Source organism: Mustela putorius, unplaced genomic scaffold, assembly GCF_011764305.1.
Source record: "Mustela putorius furo isolate JIRA1106 unplaced genomic scaffold, ASM1176430v1.1 tig00000407_pilon_pilon_pilon, whole genome shotgun sequence".
Taxonomy (NCBI): Eukaryota; Metazoa; Chordata; class Mammalia; order Carnivora; family Mustelidae; genus Mustela; species Mustela putorius.
Genome location: NW_025421373.1, coordinates 15426250 through 15446702, shown reverse-complemented (window position 1 = coordinate 15446702; position 20453 = coordinate 15426250). Strand labels below are relative to the sequence as shown.

The 20453-nt window shown below is 39.3% G+C and overlaps 1 protein-coding gene and 1 non-coding gene across 8 annotated transcripts in view; both read right to left on the bottom strand.

Moving 5' to 3' along the window:
* The window catches only part of NNT (nicotinamide nucleotide transhydrogenase), a 95205-nt gene that overhangs the window by 65693 nt on the left and 9059 nt on the right, over window positions 1-20453 (bottom strand). For all 7 annotated transcript variants that reach the window (XM_045079538.1, XM_004737919.3, XM_004737916.3 and 4 more), the window contains exons 3-6: window positions 16212-16441; window positions 13505-13722; window positions 10271-10358; window positions 5125-5213 (exon numbers count right to left, since the gene is read on the bottom strand). In XM_045079538.1, coding sequence (XP_044935473.1) covers window positions 5125-5213; window positions 10271-10358; window positions 13505-13722; window positions 16212-16441 — 625 coding nt within the window. The remainder of the gene's footprint in view (window positions 1-5124; window positions 5214-10270; window positions 10359-13504; window positions 13723-16211; window positions 16442-20453) is intronic.
* On the bottom strand, window positions 14357-14482 carry LOC123391976. The gene has a single exon (XR_006606650.1). It is a non-coding gene; the product is annotated as a small nucleolar RNA SNORA33 (small nucleolar RNA).

The window sequence follows — 20453 nt, the reverse complement described above, 5'->3', positions numbered from 1 at the left end:
AGTGTGAGAGAGAGAGAGAGAGTGTATGTGTATACCACATCTTTCTTATCCATTCATTAGTCATTGGGCGCTTGGGCTGCTTTCATAATTTGGCTATTACTATGTTGCTATAAACATTGGGGTGCATGTATCACTTTGAATTAGTAATTTTGAAAAAAAAAACTAGTATTTTTGTATTCTCTGGCTAAATACTCAGTAGTGCAATTGCCAGATTGTAGGGTAGTTCTATTTTCAAACTTCTGAGGAACCTCCATACTGTTTTCCAGAGTGGCTGTACCCGTTTGCATTCCCACCAACAGTGAGGGGGGTTCCTCTTTCTCCACATCCTCACCAACACATGATGTTTCTTGTGTTGTTCATTTAAGCCATTCTGACACGTGTGAGGTGATCTCTCATTGCAGTTTTGCTTTGTATTTCCCTGATGATCAGTGATGTTGAGCATCCTCTCATGTGTCTACTGGCCATCTGTAGGTCTTCTTTGGGAAAATGTCTATTCATGTCTTCTGTCCATTTTCTAATTGGATTGTTTGTTTTTTGCGTGTTGAGTTTTAAGAAAAGCAAACTGTATATATGCAAAATTGGACATTTTCTTTTGATATCTCTGACTGGGCTATCTCAGTTATTTCCAAAAGTATGTGCCACTTCTACAAAAATTAATTTTTCCTGGAAAAATTAAAACTATAGGGAATTCCAACTTCTACTTACTTCAGTCACAAAAGGAATTTCACTACTGATAACTCCAACAATCACTTCTGATTCTTGGGGCCCCACTATCAATAATGATGTGAACTCTGACCTACATTAAGATTTGACTTCATTCAAATCACTCAAGTTGAGGTCTTCGTTTATAAATGTTCTGAATTAGGGTGACCTCTCTCTCATGAATGACTCTTAGAAGTATTTTAACAAAGTTATTTTTTGTCCCTAGTCCTCATTAAACTGTGCTTGAAAAAAACAACCTATAAGAGGTATAAAGAGCCAATACATTTAAACTACATAAAAATACATTCAGTTTAAAAATAAATAAACACTAGGGGCAGTGGGGTGGCTCAGGTCATGTCTCCAGGTCCTCAGATTGAGCCCCACATCAGGTTTCCTGCTCAGCCGAGCGTCTGTTTCTCCCTCTCCCTCTGCCCTCCCCCTACTTGTAGGCTCGCTCTCTCTCTCTCTCTCTCTCTCTCTCGCAAGTGAACAGGAGATCTTAAAAATAAAAATATAAATAAATAAATAAATAAACACTAGCCATGCACCATGTACTGGTTGGAAAACCAGAGCCAGCAAAGATCTCAGTCACGCCGGATGGTGTGTTTGACTTGTCAACACCCATCCCCCTATAGTGAGTCCCAAACATCCCTGATGACAATGATTATTTCAGGGGCTTGCTAAAACTTCAAATTCGTAGGCCCCTTCCCAGACCCACTGAATTACAATCTCCCTCAGAGAGGCCAGAAGCTTATTTTTAGCAAGAGCTGTGGGTAATTCTGGCCACCAGGGAACTTGGGGAAACTGTGGTCTGAGCCTCCCAGTCCCCAGCAACCACTGGGGTCAGAAAGAACAGACCCAGTGAGTAGGACATGATTGAGCAAGAGGTCTTCACCTTTCTGCTGGCTTGAACAAGGAAACTTCAAGCCCAGATTGCCTGCAAAAGCCAACCTGAGCCAAAGCTGAAGACAACAGAAAGGACAAAAAGAACTTGGTCCTGGAAGGCACCAATGCGCTGCTGACACGAGTGTGAAAAATGGAGCCCTTCCCATGAATTTTCATTTAGGAGAGCTAATACATTTTCTCAGAGTTTAAGCCAGTTTGAGTTGTTTTCTATTCCTTACAGCCGAGGGTATACTACTGTTTACCAAGTTTTAGAAATGTCTACTATTTTTAATGAAATAAGATAAATATAAAATGACATATATGTGTAAGTGATCACAATTTTGATCAAAAGGTATCTACATAAATATCTGTAAGAAATGATGCCCTAAAAATCATTAGCAATTATCTAGCTGGGAGAATTACAAAAGGCATTTTTCTTTTCTTCCTTATGGTTTCTCTGTATTTTTCAAAAATGTACATGCATAATCAGAACCATAAATGCTTTTTTATAATTTTTTAAGATTTTTTTATTTATTTGTCAGAGAAAGAGCGTTCACGTGAGGAGGGGGAGCAGCAGGCAGAGGGAAAAGCAAGACGCAGGACTCGATCCCAAGACCCAGGGAATAACTGACTGAGCCACCCAGGCATCTCCTATTTTGGAATCTCTGCCTTCAAAATAATTATCATTTAAAACTATTATAATATATCAAAATGTAAGACATGAATATTTTTGACCCCAAAATTCCTCTTCTAGGAATTTACCCTAAGGAAATAATGAAATCTCTCGAAATACATATGTTCTGACACAGAAAATACATGCAGTATTGTTTATACATAGTAAAAATGTCCATTTAAAGGGGACTAATTAAGTAGGTCACTGTAATTCCACACAGTGGAATCCTATGCAGCCATTAAATATATTTGTAGGTAAGTAAATATCTTCATGATCTACTGTTAAGCCAGTTAACTAGTACTATCAGTAAAATTATATTTTAAATTAACATGTAGAAAAGGGAACATATACAAAGATGTTAATAGTTCTTTGCAGGGAATAGGCTATTTTCACTTTTTGTATTATTTTATATTTTTCTGAATTGGGGAAATAAGCATGTATTATGTTTATGATACGAAATAAAACTGAATGTTATATAATTGATTATATCTCTTTATAATATGTAAAGCAGGGCTATTTATCTCTACATCATAGAGATCTGTAAAGAACAAAATAAAGCATATAGCACAACGCCTGAGAGAGTAAGCATTAGAACAGGTGTCCAAAAACTACAACTCCTGACCTGCCAATTGTTTTTTCTTTTTGTTTTTAAGATTTTATTTATTTATTTGAGAGAGAGAGATCACAAGTAGGCAGAGAGGTGGGTGGCGGGCGGCGGGGGGCGGGGGGGCAGGCTCCCTGCTAAGCAGAGAGCCCAATGTGGGGTTCGATCCCAGGACCCTGAGATCATGACCTGAGCCAAAGGCAGAGGCTTTAACCCCTGAGCCACCCAGGCGCCCCTGCCAATTGTTTTTGTAAATAAAACTTTACTGAAACACACACATATATACACACACACACACAAACAGAAATATAAAAAAGTAAAGCTATTGTTTTCTAAACTTCTCAATGTAGGCATTCAGTAGGATGCTCACTATAGTTACGAGGGGAATCTCCTAGTTATTGTTTGAAAAAAATTTTAAATCACACCCCTTTAATATCACTGAGCAATGAGTTGTCCTTAAGGTTTTAGGATGTTTATCTGAAAATATATATTATTCAGTCTTCCAACAAGAATTTGTAATCGTGTGTTTTCTAATACATTTGGATTTCACATTTATATATGATACCAATCTCCAGTCTCAAAATAGTGATTAATGAGCTATAATTCTTAGAAAAGCATTATATCAGTTTAGGCACATCTTTCTTCGTTGTGTACTTGAACTATCCTAATGAGCGGTAAATGGAGTTAAGCAACAGCCACCCTCAAGCTATCAGCTCTGAATACAATCTAAACCAATGACATCAAAATACCTAATAAATTCTCAGTAGCTGTCCCAACATCAAGTTTCAAAACCTCTCTAAGCCAAAAATACACATTTCCACTTTAATGCTGCTTACTGTCACTACAATGAAAATTTGCACAACCTCCTCCCTCTGGGTTTGGCTGTCTTCAAAGACTTCACATCAGCAAAATTAAAAATTAAAAGACATCACTAATGACAGGCTTGACTCTGGTTATCCTTGTCTTGCAACCTGGTTACTTCAAAAATGCCTTTTCTCATGTGAGCAGGATAGCTTTCCATCAGTATATCACTTCTCTAAACTCCAGGTAAGCCCTGACAACCATGTTCTATGGAACATTCCTTACTCCAGAAATGCACACTCTTTCCAACTTTGAATATTGCAAATTTTTTGGAAAATTTTGATCATTCTATTTTCAAGATTAGCCATGGTATTATTCCTTTACCAATCTCAACTGATAATCACCTTATGCTTCAACCTTGAAATAGTATTCATACACATAAATGAAAGCCACTCTCAATAAACATTTAATAAAATCCAGTATCTAGTATCTTCTAAAATGAAGAACAATTTTAATCAAAATTTTCTTTAAAGAATTATAGATAATGTTGATATACCTGCTTTAAAGTACACTGTGAACCTAACTGGCGACTCTCCCCTAGAGGCTCTACTATTGCCCAATCACCTCTATCTGCTTCCAACCATTCAAGGCAGAGTATACCCCTTACCTCTCTGCCACCTGTCTGTTCTCCAAAATGTCTCTAATGCTGACTTTTTTTAAACTAAACTCTATGCCCAACATGGAGCTCAAACTCATGAGGCCAAGATCAAGTCACATGCTCTACTGCTGAGCCAACCCAGTGCCCCCAAAATATCTCCTCTACTACTTTTTTTCTTCAAACTCACAGATGTGGTGGTCACGTCCTGCCTGATTTGTAAATGCATCCTGAACAGAAAGAGGACATGGTAGAGCAACATATCACAAACTCAGGATAGGATTAACTCTAGTCCCACTGCTAATCCACAGAAAGAAACAAAACTGAATGCAAGTCTTTTCTTTTCAAGTCCTCTGCTTTTTTTTTTTTTAAGACTTTTACTTACTTGACAGAGAAAGGCACAGCAAGAAAGGGAACACAAGCAGGGGGAGAGGGAGAGGAAGAAGCAGGGCTCCCATCAAGCAGTGAGCCTGATACCAGGCTCGATCCCAGGACTCTGGGACCATGACCCGAGCCAAAGGCAGACACTGAACGACTGAGCCATCCAGGCGCCCCCAATTCCTCTGCTTTTTAAATGATTTCTTCAGTACTAAGTCTGGGCCCTTCCATTTTTTTTTTTTTCCCACTAGATAATATTTTTCCACTTCGAGTTAACATTGAAGAAGCAAAAATAGTTTTAAGTGGAAAGAGCTTATAAAGCAGTTCTCAATGTGCAACTGCCATTTATAAATCCTAAGGAAAGCATAATACCCACCTGAAACAAAATGCTTTTGCCTTAGCAGCAATCACTAGGAAGGCACATACCTGGTGTCAAATCCTCGAACAATTGCACCCATCGACTTCGCCGCACCTGCAGAAGCCAGCCCAGCAACACCACCACCAACAATCAGAATCTATGGGAAAGGGCAGAATGGTATATTTTAAATAAAGTTCATTATCAACTGATTGTGAAAAACCACCAGCTAATAACTGTCAGCGGCTAGGGCACTACACAGTTAATTCAGTAACATACCAGGTGTGCTGGTGGTGAATAGCCCTCAGTTAATACACTGAGTGGACAGACAACTCTTTAAAGGAACCACCACTGTTTTCACAAATTCATCAAAGGACCACCTCACCTGCTGGCAAAGGCCCACAACCTTCACTGAAAATAGACAACCAGCCTCTCCAAGTGGAAGCCACGTACAGTCTGATGAACAGTACACACATTAAAGATTACTAAGTCTTTCCTAGTGTATAAAAGCTATGTGTACTGAAACAAATTCCCAGCGTAGCATTCTAGCTACCTCTCCCCTCTCAAATGTGAAGGTTTTTCTATGTTCATAAGATGTCAAAATAAGTTTCAAAGATGGGTACAACTTTGGTGAAATAGCTACTCTGCCCTGTATTTGGAGCTCAAATGCTTCTGAAAGAACAGCAAGTGACGAACTACGTAATTCTGAACCATTATGAATGAACCATACCACGGCAACACAATGACTCTCCCTAGCCATGGAAGGATCAGAGCCAAGAAAACCAAAGAATTCCTGAGAAACAAGAGTCGCCCCTGCCTTCTAAGAAACACAATAAGAGTAGTGTTGTCTCTAGTCTGGAATGGGCCTTCCAGAAAAAAAGTTCTATTATACTCCCCAGTCAACTGAGGCAACTCCTTGTGGTTGTGTTTAAAAAAAAAAAAAAAAAAAAGCCACCCACAGACACAGAAACAGTGCAGCTTTATAAATTCCCACCTACCCATCATGTCCCTATGTCCTTCTGCCTCTTTAAGAAGCCTAGTCAACCCATGCTCCAGGGCCCCCCTAAGCAAGTGTTTTAGAAATCCTGTGAATTCATCTTGATGGTGATGGTTTAGGGTTTGGGGGGTTACTCCACAGAAAAGGAGACAAAGAGAGACCAAGGAGGCTCTGGGCTCCAAGGCACCCACCCCACTTCACACTATGACAATGTGAACTAAGGGATGCTTCAGGTGAAGCACCTGCCTTCAGCTCAGGCCTGGGATCAAGGCCCAAGTCCGTTCCCTGCTCAGCAGGGAGTCTGCTTCTCCCTCTTCCTCTGCCTCTCTGGCCCTGCTCCTGTTCTCTCTCTTGCTCTCTTGCTCTCTCGCTCTCTCTCTCTCAAATAAATAAATAACATCCTTTTTTAAAAAAAAACTAACAAAAAAAGAATATGTGAAATAAAAATAAAATATCTAAAAATCACAGGACTAGACCAAGCTATCCTGAATCAAGAAATCACACACACACACACACACACACACACACACACAAAAACAAACAAACAAAAAAAACCCATAATTTAAAAGCCGTAATTGCACAATAATAAAGCTGTGTAGATCTCACAACAGGAATTTATTTTTTCTGCAGCACCAGGTGAAGAAAAAGACACAGAGATTAAGGGGCACACTCAAATCCTGACTCAACTACCAACTAGTCCTGGGTGACCCTGAGCAAGCCATTTGGTTTGTGCAACAGAGCAGTCAAAACACCCCTACCCAGATGGCAGTTATATTAAATGATGGAATCTAAAGCTTTGACTGCTGACTCACAGACCACAGACATATACTCGGGAAACAGGGAAGGCCATGGGAAAGAAATGACCTTTAGGAACATTCTTTATCTCCAGGGTGCCTGGGTGGCTCAGTCAGTTAAGTGTCCCAATTCTTGATTTTGGCTCCGGTCTTGATCTCAGCATCGTGAGATCATCAAGTCCTATGTCGGGCTCCACACTCAGCATGGAGTCTGCTTGAGACTCTCTCCCTCTGTCCTTCCCCTCACTCACATTCTAAATAAATAAATAAGATCTTTTAAAAAAGGGATATTCTTCATTTCCAATCACTTAACGTGTTCCTCCTCTCAGCCTGCCAGCTCAGTTAAGAGCGCTAATTGTGCGCACAACTGTTCAAGCCAAAACAGGAAGGTCATCTTGAGGCTTCCCTTTGCACGTTTCCACCTCCAGTCCACTAGAAAGTACTCTTGGTGTCAACTCCCAAAGATCTCCCAATCCATCCCCTTCTACACATTGCTCTTGCCACTGCCTCCCAGGGCACAACTTCCACCGTCAATTCCATACAGATCTTGCCTTCCCTCTCCCCCCTACTAACCATTCTCCCAAAGAACTTCCATACGATTATTTTTTAATTCTCATGAGATAATTATATATATATATATATATATATATATATATATGCCTCTGTCCCTAATTCCTGACACAGAACTCCTAGAACCCTTATAATTTCCAAAACCAGAAAAGCACTGGGAACATTTTTTGCTCTAATAACTCGTCTGTGACCCCAGTTCATGACACAGAGTTCCTAAATCCCTTGGAATTTCGAGGGTGATAGCAGGATCTTCTGTTCTAACAAGCTGACTCTTGGTGGGCTCCTGGATGGCCGCTGACAGCTGCTGAGAATTTTCAGCCCCACCTCCCATTCTCCAGAGAGAGGAGAAGGGTCCAAGGAGTTAATGATCAATTATGCCCACATGATGAAGTCTCCTTTAAAAATCCCAAAAGTACAGGGTTTGAAGAACTTCTGGGTGAATACAGGGAAGTGCAAGAGATAGGAGCGTCCACGGAGGGCACGGAAGCTCCACGCCCCTTCCCACCTCCCTTGCCTCAGGCATCTCTTCCATCTGGAAGTTCATCTGTACCCGTTATCATAACCTTCTATAAATTTCCTGAGTTCTGTGAGCCGTTCTAGCAAATTAACTAAACCCAGGGAAAGGATTGTGGAAACCTCTGAATGATTTACAGTCCGTCTGCCTGTAACAACCTGGACTTGGCGAATGGCATGGGAAGGGGGGTGAGGGCAGCCTTGGGGGACTGAGCCCTCTACCTGTGGATCGCACACTACCCCCAAGGAGATGGTATTAGAAATAAGTTGTGGGACACACTGCTGGTGTCACATAGTTGCTCAGTGTAGAGAAAGCCCCACACATTGGGTGACCAGAAGTGTCAGAAGTGAAGTGTTCTATGGGACAGTAGAGACACAGAAGCAAAAGTGAGTTTTTCCAAAATGACCCTGAATTAGACATTTCCATCAGCTGTAAGAGAATCTGAACAACCCTGACAAGAGAAGCCCAACATCATCCAGCTCCAACCTACCTTTCCACCAACTCACATCACTTCCCACCTTGTTCACTGCACTCAAAACCAATAGCCTTCTTTATCCTTCTCTGTTTCATCTCAGGGCTTCATAGGTGCTGTGCTGAACACCTGGTTCGTTTCTCACCATCCTTTAGGTCTCAGCTCAAGTGTCAAAGGAGCCTTCCCACAGTCCTAGTGAAAGCAGCTGGCCCCCACAACTTACTATCACACCGTCCTGGTCCTTTCATGTTTAAGATTATCTCATACACTTGTTTGATTTATCGCCTCACTGTGGCCCCTACTAGAGTGTAGGTTTCATGTGGCAGGGATCTCGTTTGCCTTGTTCATTCCGCAGCTTCCAGAATAGTGCCTGACCTATCATAAGCCATCAAACGAGGCTCGTGAGCTCATTCTAGACAAGGAAGAACCCTCCGTATTTATAGGAAACCCAAATAAAAAGTTATTCAATCTACCTTGATATCAATGCCCCCCTAGTGTCTAATTCTTCAATACCAAAAAACTATTTCTGACGGATGACCACAGTCCCTTAACCTGTGGTTTAAATTCTCAGTAAAGACAGTCTCTATTCTACCTTCTAAAAGCTGATTGATTCTCCTTCCTTTAAGCCTCTCGTCTTCTGTTTCACATTTTAATCTCTTATATATTCCCAGCTTTCCTCTTAGTTTCCACATTCCTCAGGAAAGAGTCTAACCAAAACTGAGTAACAGGTTTGTGCATCAAAGCATTCAGCCAGTTTAAAAACAACCTTGAACTGCTGGCTGCCATGAGTGCCAGACCTACTCTTAAGATCCTGACAAAGAAATCAAATGGAATCCCTTCAGGGGCACCTGGCTGGCTCAGTCAGAAGAACATGTGACTCTTGGTCTTGGGGTCATGAGTTCGAGCCCCACTGGGTGTAGAGATTATTTAAATAAATAAATAAATAAACTACCCCCCCCAATGTAAACCCATCATATGTCACATCCCTGTTATTTTTGCTAAATTTCCTTGCTGTGTATTCTGGCCTCCATTTAAACCACTTGCCATTTTCCTCACCTGGCCTTTTTTTAAGGCAATATACCACCAGATTCCTCAAAGCTGCCATATCTTTTTTTTTTCCCTTTCATTTTTTTTCTGGGAGATTTATCTCGTATGAGTTCTCAGTTTGTATAATAAAGTACTTAAGAGCAGGAAGCACCAAGGAAACCTGTGCCGACAGACATCCTCTTCAGTCCTATTTCCTCTACCCAGACAATGTGCTTCCACCGTCATTTCGTGGATGCAGGGCTGAAGGGTTTCGAAGCAATCTCTCTTCCACCCAGCCATCCCCACAGCTCATCAACGGCCCCTCTCGGCTTTCAATCTAGATTAAAGAAATCACACCCCTTCTCTCTGCCAAGGACCGGGATGACACCACCTCCCTTCCCTCCCCCCTCCTCTTAACCCATTTTTGAAGATAAGGGAAAAAACTAAGACAATCTTTTCTGTGAGTGAAATGTAACAGCTGGAAAATCGAGAATTTGCTGAACTAAGACAATCTTTCCTATGAACCAAGTGTCACAACATTGTGAAATCGAGAACTTACTGAATGGTATCCTGAAGCTTTTTTTAAAAAAATCAGTAATAAACTAATAAACATGCTACACAGAACGAGTTACCCAAAACACCTCCAAGAATTCAAGTTAGCAAGTCAAAAATGGAAAAACACTAGCATTTCCAGAAATGTCCGTAGGTGCCACAGGGTTATTAGTGTGAAGTCAACATGGAACAAAACTTTTAAAACAATTATAGTTTAGTACTATTTAGTACTACACCTACTCTCACTTTTCATCCATTCATATTATAAAGAAATATGCAAAGTTTTTCCTACCTTAGCTGGAGGAACTTTTCCAGCAGCTGTGATCTGACCAGTAAAAAACCGTCCGAAATGATTTGCTGCTAGTACAACAGCTTTATAACTGAAAAAAATAAATATTTCCATGAAATGAAAGATCTTAGACTCCTCTATTATCCTACCTTGCCAATTAAGCTTTCTTTAATCGTCAAAGAAAAGTCACTAACATTTTCGAGTACCTATTAGTACTAGTAACTACTAGTACACTAGTACACTAGTACTAGTACACAAATACACGTACACTAGTACACTCACATGTTCCCTGGGTCCTGGCTGGAGTGCTGTGTACAGAGGAGACTAAGGCACTTTCTGCTCGGAGGAATGTGGCTCAGACTGAGGAATCGTGGCTGCCCTGGGGAGGGATGGGAGTAGCTGTCTGAGGGTAGCCTGTTCCGGACTTTGCTAAAGAGTGGGGAAAATCTGGAAACAGATGATGCTTCTGAAATCACCTCCTCTAAGAGACTAGTTGAATTAGGTTTTAAGCATGAAACCTGTCAAAAACCATTCTCACTGTTGCATGGATACCTACTCCTTTAACCTCCACCACAATCCTGTAGAAAGGTACTGTTACTACCTTCATTTTATAGATGAGTAAACAGAGACACAGAGAGAGTCAGGGAATTTAAAACAAACAAACAAACAAACAAAACACTTCCCTTGATCAATAGTGGTTGAAAGCATGAGATGCTGAGACAGACTGCCCTCAGCTCAGGTCCCAATTCTACCACTAACCAGGCTTTGTGACCTTGGGTAAATTTTTTTAATTCTCTAATCCTTGGTTTCCTGGTCTATAGAGTGGGGGGAAAAAAGCATCTGTCTCTTAGTGTTTTTGCAAGGACTAAATGGAATAATGCAGGTGAAGCTCTTGGCACAAAGCCCGCCACAATAAATGCTTGGTAAATATTAGTGTTTCTGACTAAAGAAATACTCTGTGCAAGAAAAACTAGTAAGATATATCAATTTTCCTTACTAGGATATGTTTAACATATTAGAGTGAGTTCATTTTCAGATCATTTTATACCTTAAAGACACTTCTGCAGTCTCACTTGATAACATACACACAATTAATATCACAATGCAAGTGTGTAATAAGATTTACTTGCTAGCTGACAGTAAGACCTTTCCCTGATCCTATTTTTATAAAATAATACTTGATAAGATAATGGATGCAAAAGTGTAAAATAGTAACCACTATTACTTTGAGTATTATTATAGCAGGAAAATAGTATTTTAGAGATTACGTTATTTGTTAGTCTTACTTCTGAATCCAAGTCATAGAAATTTTCAAAAAGCAAACTTAATAAAGATTCACAGGCCACTGTAAGACACTGGAATATTTCAAAAGATTCAGTTGATATGCTGAAAAAATAACAAAAATGAGATGGAGCACACAGGAAATGTACAAGAAAATGTTGATGGGGGAAAAGTAGTAACAGTTTGTCCTTTTTTTGATGAGAACAAAATAGCCCAGAAGAACATCAGTGAACTGGAAGGAGTGTGTCCTCACTGTAACATGGCTATGTGTGTGAGTTTGACAGTGATTTATCACATACTGTGTGGATAAGTATACCAGAAGATTCACCTGCAACTATGCCCTTTGTATATATCAAATGAGGACATAAGATAGTGATTCTTTACACTGTACCCCGTAAATCCCCAAAGGTTCAAATTTCAGCCAGCTCTGGAGTCATTTGAGGAAGGGTAGAGAATAAATATGTTTCTGGACACCCCTTCATCCCTCAATTTAAGCAAGGCCACTCTGCTCTTCCTGGATTTGTTAATATCGCCTCATAATATTTCATTTGCTCAAAAGATTCATAGTTAAAAACCAGTGATCTAGATCCATTCTACAGAAAATATTTAGTCCCACAATACCTAATGTAACTTTTCTACAAACTAAGTAATATGGCAAAAATTCTGTCCTTTGGTATATACTTTGTATCACAAAAATCATCTTCCAAACCAACCATTTGCCATATTATAGTAAGAATAACAAAATGTGTTTTCAATTTGTCCATTCTGTCTTCCACTTTTCTATAAAAAACGGACAGTTGAAACCCAAAGTAGAATCTCTTTACTCTATTGGCCTATTTGACACACTACATCTAAGATATAAAACCTAAGAAAAACTTCAGCTCATGTGTCAGGCCATAAAAAGCTTTATTCAAGTTAGTCTCGCTTTCAAGCATTGTTTATTTAACCATTTTCATCTGTCGGTGCCTCATTTATATTAGCAAACTGTCACCACCAATGGTTTTCATGCTTAAAACCTAACTCAACTAGTCTCTTAGAGGAGGTGATTTCAGAAGCATCATCTATTTCCAGATTTTTCCCACTCTTTAGCAAAGTCAGGAACAGGCTACCCTCAGACAGCTACTCCCATCCCCCCCCACCCAGGGCAGGCACAATTCCTCAGTCTGAGCCACATTCCTCCGAGCAGAAAGTGCCTTAGTCTCCTCTGCACACAGCACTGCAGCCAGGACCTGGGGAACACGTGAGTGGCAGGCAAAGATAAGAGGACAGAGTTAGCCCTCAGTTAGCAATATGGGTTTTAACAGCAGATGAAACTTCTTCAAGTCCAGAGATTCTCCATATTCATTAAATAGTTTATGAATTTACCTAAGTAAAACCTATTTAAAATGGCAAATACTAACATGTACACATTAGGTTGAACCATATGAAACTGCCAATATCCAACCATTTTTACCTATAAAAACAGCCATTTATAACAACTAAACTTACTGTGGTAATCATTTCACAATATACTGATAAATCATTATGTTTATCCCTTAAACTTATACAAGGTTATAAGTCAATCATCTCTCAATAAAACTTGAAAAAAAATAGCCATCTCAAGATCACATATCACAACATATCACCAAAAATAGGCATTTCATGTAACCACACATATGTAGAAAAGAGTCTATTCCTCATACAAATAATTTCATAATCATTTGCTCAGGGCAAGGAAATAAGGCTTCTACCTATGAAGACTAAAAAAGAGTGCAGAGCAGACTATAACATGAAAAGTCATTTCCTATAACTGTGAAAAAATAAAATAAGCCTTAAAAATAAGCAAGCTTTCAAAAAGCTGCGATCTCCAACAAGTATTACAGGTAAGATCCCTGTAAGAGAGAAAAGCTAAAATGAGCATGTTTCTAGAGCACCAACGTACTTTTGTTCAACTAAAATGTAAAAGAATTGACATACCCAGCAATGTTGGCCATGGAGCTTAGCGCGTCATATCCCTGAGCAATTGTGACTCTTGGAACCTGGTCCATTGCCAAAACTGTAGTTTTTCTTTTAGAAAGTTTATTTAGCAAGTCTGGATTTTGGGCTGGGTAAATAAAGCTAATCAGTGTTCCCGATGTCTTTAAAAGGTCAGCTTCGTGAACACCTAACGTTGGGTTAACCATGGGGGCTCGTACCTGAGGGGAAAAAAGTCACGTCACTGATTAAAAATGTAAATATCTTTACCATATTTTTAAGTAACTAGGACAATGTAAATAATATGCCATAATTAAAATAACACTCCAGAAGTAATCTTTCGGCAATACATTTCTGATTAAATTCCTAAACGAGGTAAGGAACACAAAGATCTTTGCCATCTGTCCTCTGATTGATGACCTATGAACTGGTCTGAGTACAGAGCATACTATTATTCTGGTAAGATTAAGAGATACTAGAAAAAATGGACAGGGAATCTTTGTCGTGTGTTCTTTGATTCTTGCAAATTTTGGCAAGCACAAACATCTGGAGTGGCAAGGAGTTAAGAACAGTATAACCTAAACTCTCCACTGTCATACCTATAGATTTATGTCACCTTAAAATTCCAGGGGAATATTTATGGATGAACACTATTCAAACTAGTAGCCTTGCTGAATTGCACTTAAGCAAAAAGCAACTCTGTCCTGGGAAGAAGTATCAAATAAGTCAATGAACATACACACCATATGTTAGGAAGTTTCAAATGTCCATGTTCTGAAATCACATTTTTTTTAAATTCCACCTAAAAAGATTTTTTAAATGTGGCTTTTCTTTTTTTTTTTTTTTTTTTTAATTTCTTATAGCCATTTTCAGGGACCTTAAATGACTTCAATATCTTTAAGGCTGGTAACATGGTTTACTACCACCAGCTTTTCCTAAGTTCCTGCAGGCATTCAGGTAAGCCAATTCATTGGCTGGCTTTTAAAATGTGTTTTATATCCAAGTTTAAAAATCAGCCTCCAATTAACATGTATCCTTTCATTAGCTCTCATTTCGCAGCCATGTTCTTAGGCAAGTAAGCCCAGAAAACAATAGCTCAGGGACTTACATTTTAAAAGGAAACCGAAACACAGACACTGGGTCAAAACTTTCATTCCACAGCATTTCATCTCAATTTACCTATGAGACACCTTTATTGGTTACTCCCATGTCAGTTGCTGCTCTAGTGATGTATGTGATTTTAATTAATTAATTAAGGTTCTGTACTTAATTAAGACTCTCTGGCAAGGTCTATTTTTCCTCAGTGAGAATCTATAATATAGATTTAATAAAAATTAGAGGACAACTTTGCATTAATGCTCCTGGCCCCTATCAAATGCTCAGCTGAAACAACTGGCATCTGAGTGATTTAAGTCAATAGAATGCTTCCCTGAATGTGCTTTTTAGATCACTAGTTCCATAAGATAGTAAAGGCTTGATTAAAAAAAAAAAAAAAACAGGTCCCAAAGCCAAGTAGCTTATTAATGCAAGCATAGAGTTATATGTTTCAATATTATAGGGTTTCTCAATGCATTTAACATGCTCCTACACACGGAGTCTCTAATAAGAACACAAAGCATTTCCAAAACTTATGTGTACCCTACCCTACCAACCCTTTACTGTGGGACGTCTCAAAAGTTTTTGATCCCTAGAGCAGATATTGGAATGGATTATACTTATTTTTCTATCTAAGCTCTTTTAACATACTAAGTATATCACTAAGCATCTGCACATCTAAACATTCTAAAAGCTTTAGTTGAATTACAACTTACCTACATACCATTTATTTTACTATTAATGTCTACAGCAAAAAATTTTTTGTCTTCTGCAAAAATCACTAAGACTCTACCCAAGTTATTCAATAGAGATTATGAAAAAAATTATGTGACTGATTCATCTTAGAAATTAATACACACACACACGCACACACACACAGCTCGTGTTTCCTAAAAAAGTAAGGAGCTTCTTTCAGCCTAATGATCATGCTTCTATGATCCCTATTTTCCTCCTTGTCTTGGTTGCAGAAGGCTTAGGATTTAAGTTAATGCTCCCCTCTAGTAATTATCTCTGCTAGACTTGGGATGCAATCTCTTCCTTCCTCTATATGAATTTTTACTTTAGGTTTTACATCTAAAGTTCTTCAGCACAGAGATGCTATTGTATATTAAAACCTTTTATTAAAGTAGGTATGGCTACTCTCCACTCAGCCCCATGTTGCTTTATCCAGGGCAGCGCTGCCCTCTCTAGAAATAGCATTTATGTCAATTACCTCACTGATCCTTCTATGAAACAGAAGATCACTGTACATTCAGTCCCAGGAGGATTCCATGCCTTTTTTCTATTCCAGTAGCAGTTAAATACTCACCGGTAGGTATTTTAGATATATATGAACCAGGAAGTGCAAATTCTCCCCAGCGAAAAAAAAGGGAATTCCCACAGGACAAATGTAAAAAGGAAGATCACTTTCTCCTTTCGTGGTTAACCATGGATCACACTGCCTGATAAAAGTTCTACTGGAATATGAAGAATATTCACAACATGCAAGGATTTCTCTGAGAAAAGGCATTGTTTGAAAATATGAAGAGACACAGCAATAGAGTAATATAATTTTCTTATGAAAAGTTTTTTAAAAGTCAGCATGCCATAAATGAGGGGGGAAAAGAATAATTACTTTGACCACCAAATCAGAAGCCAGCACTTCCTTCACCCCTTGGATCTGGGCACCTGCTGCTCTGTAGTGATCATCAGAAAACTTAGAAGCTTCACCAGCACCTGATTCCACGACAACACTAAAGCCCTGCTTGACCAAGGCCTGAACACCAGCAGGAGACAAGGCCACCCGCTTCTCATTTTGGAAAATCTCTTTGGGGACACCAACAGTCAGTTGTTTATATGGAATTCCTACAAAGGTAAAAAAAAAAACAACATAAAAACAAAAATGGGCAGTTTGTTCAAAATATACTACACATACAAGTTACAGCTCAACATAATGTTCCCAATTCATAGTCATACTGAGTTTTTTTTATCAATGATGGAAAATATTTATGCCCGTTCCCCAGAAAATACCCAAATATTTCATTTAGCCAAATGGCTCTCTTCAAGGCACATGACTAGATTAGTTTAGCCTTAGGGGGGGAAATGGGTTGTGAAAATCAATCAACAGGCAAATTCCACTCTTCAAACGACCCCTCTGGGGTTTATGGTCTCCTTGTCCTTACCTTTAAGGAAGACGGAAGTAATTTGCTGTTTTGAAGAACTACGCTATACTAGACACTTTGGTGGCCTGCTGCACTCAAGAGTTTCCTTCCTGGCCATTTGACCACAAGAAATTCCTCATAGATTTCCAAGGTTATATCCTGAGACTCTACATTCTTGGCCACAGCTGATCAGACCAAGGATCCACAGCTGGGTCAAAGATAACAGTCTACAGGCCAGACACCTCTGATATGACTTACACAGGAACTGCCCAAGGACACTCTATGTTGGCCAGTGATGATTCAATCCAGTCAGGTTCTTTCTCAGGGAGTCTGAGTGCCACAGAAAAGGACAGAGGGAGTAAATGGTACAGAAGCTATTTGGAAGCAGTCTAGAGGTAATCAAAGGGAGGTATACAGCAACAGCAGTAGAAACATTAGGAGTAGCGATACAAAGATGAAAGATGAGCCATAGCTATGAAATCCAGAAGAACATTCTACTTTTCCAAGAAGTATATGAACAGTTTCCTGGGCTTCTGTACTTCCCAAGAACACGTACAATAAACCCTCATCACAAAATATATCCTAATGGGATCTTGTTCCTTGCAAACCAAAACAGCCTGTATGATATACGTAAAGTATTTATAGATGGTTCTGAACAGCTTTAGCCAAAGTAGATTAGTTTCTTCTGTTGTTTTACTCAACATGCAGGCATAAATAGATTTTTTTTTAAATAAAGATCTGCTTCTATATGTTTACTAAAGCTTAGGAAATCTATTCTAACAACTTACACTCTAAATATACATAATAAAAAAAATTATCTCCACAGAATAACAATAGTCATTAAGTGAGGCCTTAGAGAAATGAAGTCAACCTAAAAATACCTTCACTTGATCACAGTCTTAGACCCCATACTCCATAATCAGTAATAACTGATAGTAAGCCAAAGGCAAAAATACGATGAATCTTACTCTCTACTTAAAGAAGAGGGAGGAAAATAATAGAAAGCTGGAAAATATTTTGGATTGATGTGCAAAGTTAAATCACACTTGGAGTTTACTTATCTGACAACCTCAGATTACCTAGGCCCTATTATACCATAAGTCAAGGAAGCTACCAAAGATGAATGAAGATTCAGGAGCCAACCTGAAAGGGCATACGCTTGGCCAAATAAGAAGCAATCTGAGCAGGAAAGAGAATAATGAACTGCAATGTAATAAAACACATCCAAGTGAGCTAGTCATGATACTCAAAAAACAAGAATTTTTAAAAAGCTTCGCTAGCCAGCTTTAGCAGATGTGTAGAAAGCAGAGTAAGGGTCTCCCAAAGATAGCCACCATCTAATCCTCAGAACCTGTGGATATGTTAGGATACACACCAAAGGAGAATCAGGGTAGCAGATGGAATTAAGTTGCTAATCAAGTGGCCCTGAAACAAGGAGATTATCCTGGATTATCTGGGTGGGCCAGATGCACTCACCAGGGTCCTTAACTGTGGAAAAAGAAGGCAGAAGAGTCAGAGTCAAACAGTAATTTGAAGATGATATGGAAGTGGGGGCCACGAGCCAAAGAATGCAAGCAGCTTCCAAAAGCTGGAAAGGTAAGGAAAAAGACCTCCCTCTAAAGCCACCAGAAGGACAGCCCCACCAACACCCTGATATAAACCTAGTGAGAGCCATTCTAGACTTTGGCTTCCAGGAGTGCAAGACAATACATTTGTGTCATATGAAGAAAGTATATTTGTGATCACTTGTATAGCAGAAATAGACAACTAATACTTAGGGGTACCAAGACATTATTACCAAAACTAGTAAATAATGGGACAGAATCAACATTCATCCCACCTCACCATCGCAACCTCAGGGTAACTAAATAAGAGAGGGAAAGTTTTTCTTACAGAAAAATTCTAGCTCTAAATGGAGATAAAATGATAGCATATCACCATTTTAAAACCCCCCCCCATGAAACCATGGATTTAGTTACTGATCATTAAACAGCTGTATAGCCTTTGAATGAAACACTGATGAGAACTTGTTGTTGATGGATACCAACAACATCTAAACTCACTGATTAATCTTCTTGATGTAATGTAATAGATCGTACACAGCGTCATCCATGAAGCATTCCTGCCCAAAAAAAGACAACCTGAGTCTAATCAAACCTCTAGATCTAGCCAAATGGCACAGAAAATACAAGGGACAGAGGAACTGGATAAATAAGACCAAGGGAATTCCGTCAGCTAAATCTAGAATGTGAAATTCTGCAAGGCAACAATGATATTCTTCAACAAATAAATTAAAAGGAGAAAAAGGGAAGCACAGAAAACAAAAGAAGAGATGTAGCAAGCAAATACAACATACGGACCTTGTTTGGATCATTATTTGGGTAAGGCAACCGTTAAAAAAAAATGGAAAAAAAATATGAATACTAACTGGGTACTGTCCGTGCTTTTCAATGTGGTAATGAAATTGTGGTGTTATATATTTTAAATAGAATCTTTATCTTTTAGATATAAAAAGGAATTATCTAGGAAATAGTCAAGAGCCAGAAATTGAGGGGCGCCTGGGTGGCTCAGTGGGTTAAGCCGCTGCCTTCAGCTCAGGTCATGATCTCAAGGTCCTGGGATCAAGTCCTGCATCGGGCTCTGTGCTCAGCAGGGAGCCTGCTTCCTCCTCTCTCTCTCTCTGCCTGCCTCTCTGCCTACTTGTGATCTCTCTCTGTCGAATAAATAAATAAAATCCTTAAAAAAAAAAAAAAAGAAATTGAATAAACAAGTCTCCTGCATAGTTGCTATAGAGACCTAGATGTCCAGCCTTTATTCACAAGGACAACTCTCACATCCTCAATGCAGTTACTTACTTTTATCTTATACACAGTTTTATCACACTTGGATCACTTGGCTTTCTAGAACACCTAAAATAAAATAAAAATCTGAACATAAAATTGAGGAGTGTGCAGGTACCAGTGCAGATACATGGCTAAGAGTCACTTGCCATGTGAGAACAAGAAAAGAGGCTGTGAATTCTGTGATAGACAGACCTAAGAACTCAAAAAGCATAGCAATGTTGGGATCCCAAATGCAAAGAGTCCCACAAACTTAAAAAGAAGGGCATTATTCTATGTGGCAAAGCCTTTAGGTTACCCCTCCCCCCAAACATCCATCCTGTTCTTCCACCTTAGTTAAAAAAATGTCTATTTTAGTGGAATATGTCATCATCTAGAACAAAGGACCTCTTTTATGTCCAAGTCTCCCTTACAACCACATAATGGCCACCTGAGTTTTGGCCAATGAGGTATAAACAGAGTCCTAGGAGGGCCTTTGTGCAAAATGCATAAACGGATCTCACTCAGCTTAGACAGCCCTTATTTAGCTTCAGCTCCTTTTGGCCTGCACACTAGAAGAGCAGCATGGAGATCCTGGCAGGGAAGGCCTTGTAGGCCACTGAAAGACTTCAGCTCTTAACTCTGCATGGGCTAGGACACTGGCAAATTTTGAATAGAAAAGTACATGATCTTTCATTTTTAAAAGATGATGCTGTTGTGTAGAGAACAGACTGTAGCAGGAGCAGAGGCAGAAAGCATAGAGAGCATTTAGAAGCCTAGCACAGTAGTCCCAGTGACAGATGATGGTGCCATGGAACAGGACGATAACAGCAGTGATGGTGAGAACAGACTCCAGATATAAGGTAGAATGACCCATACCTACTATGAAGATCTAGG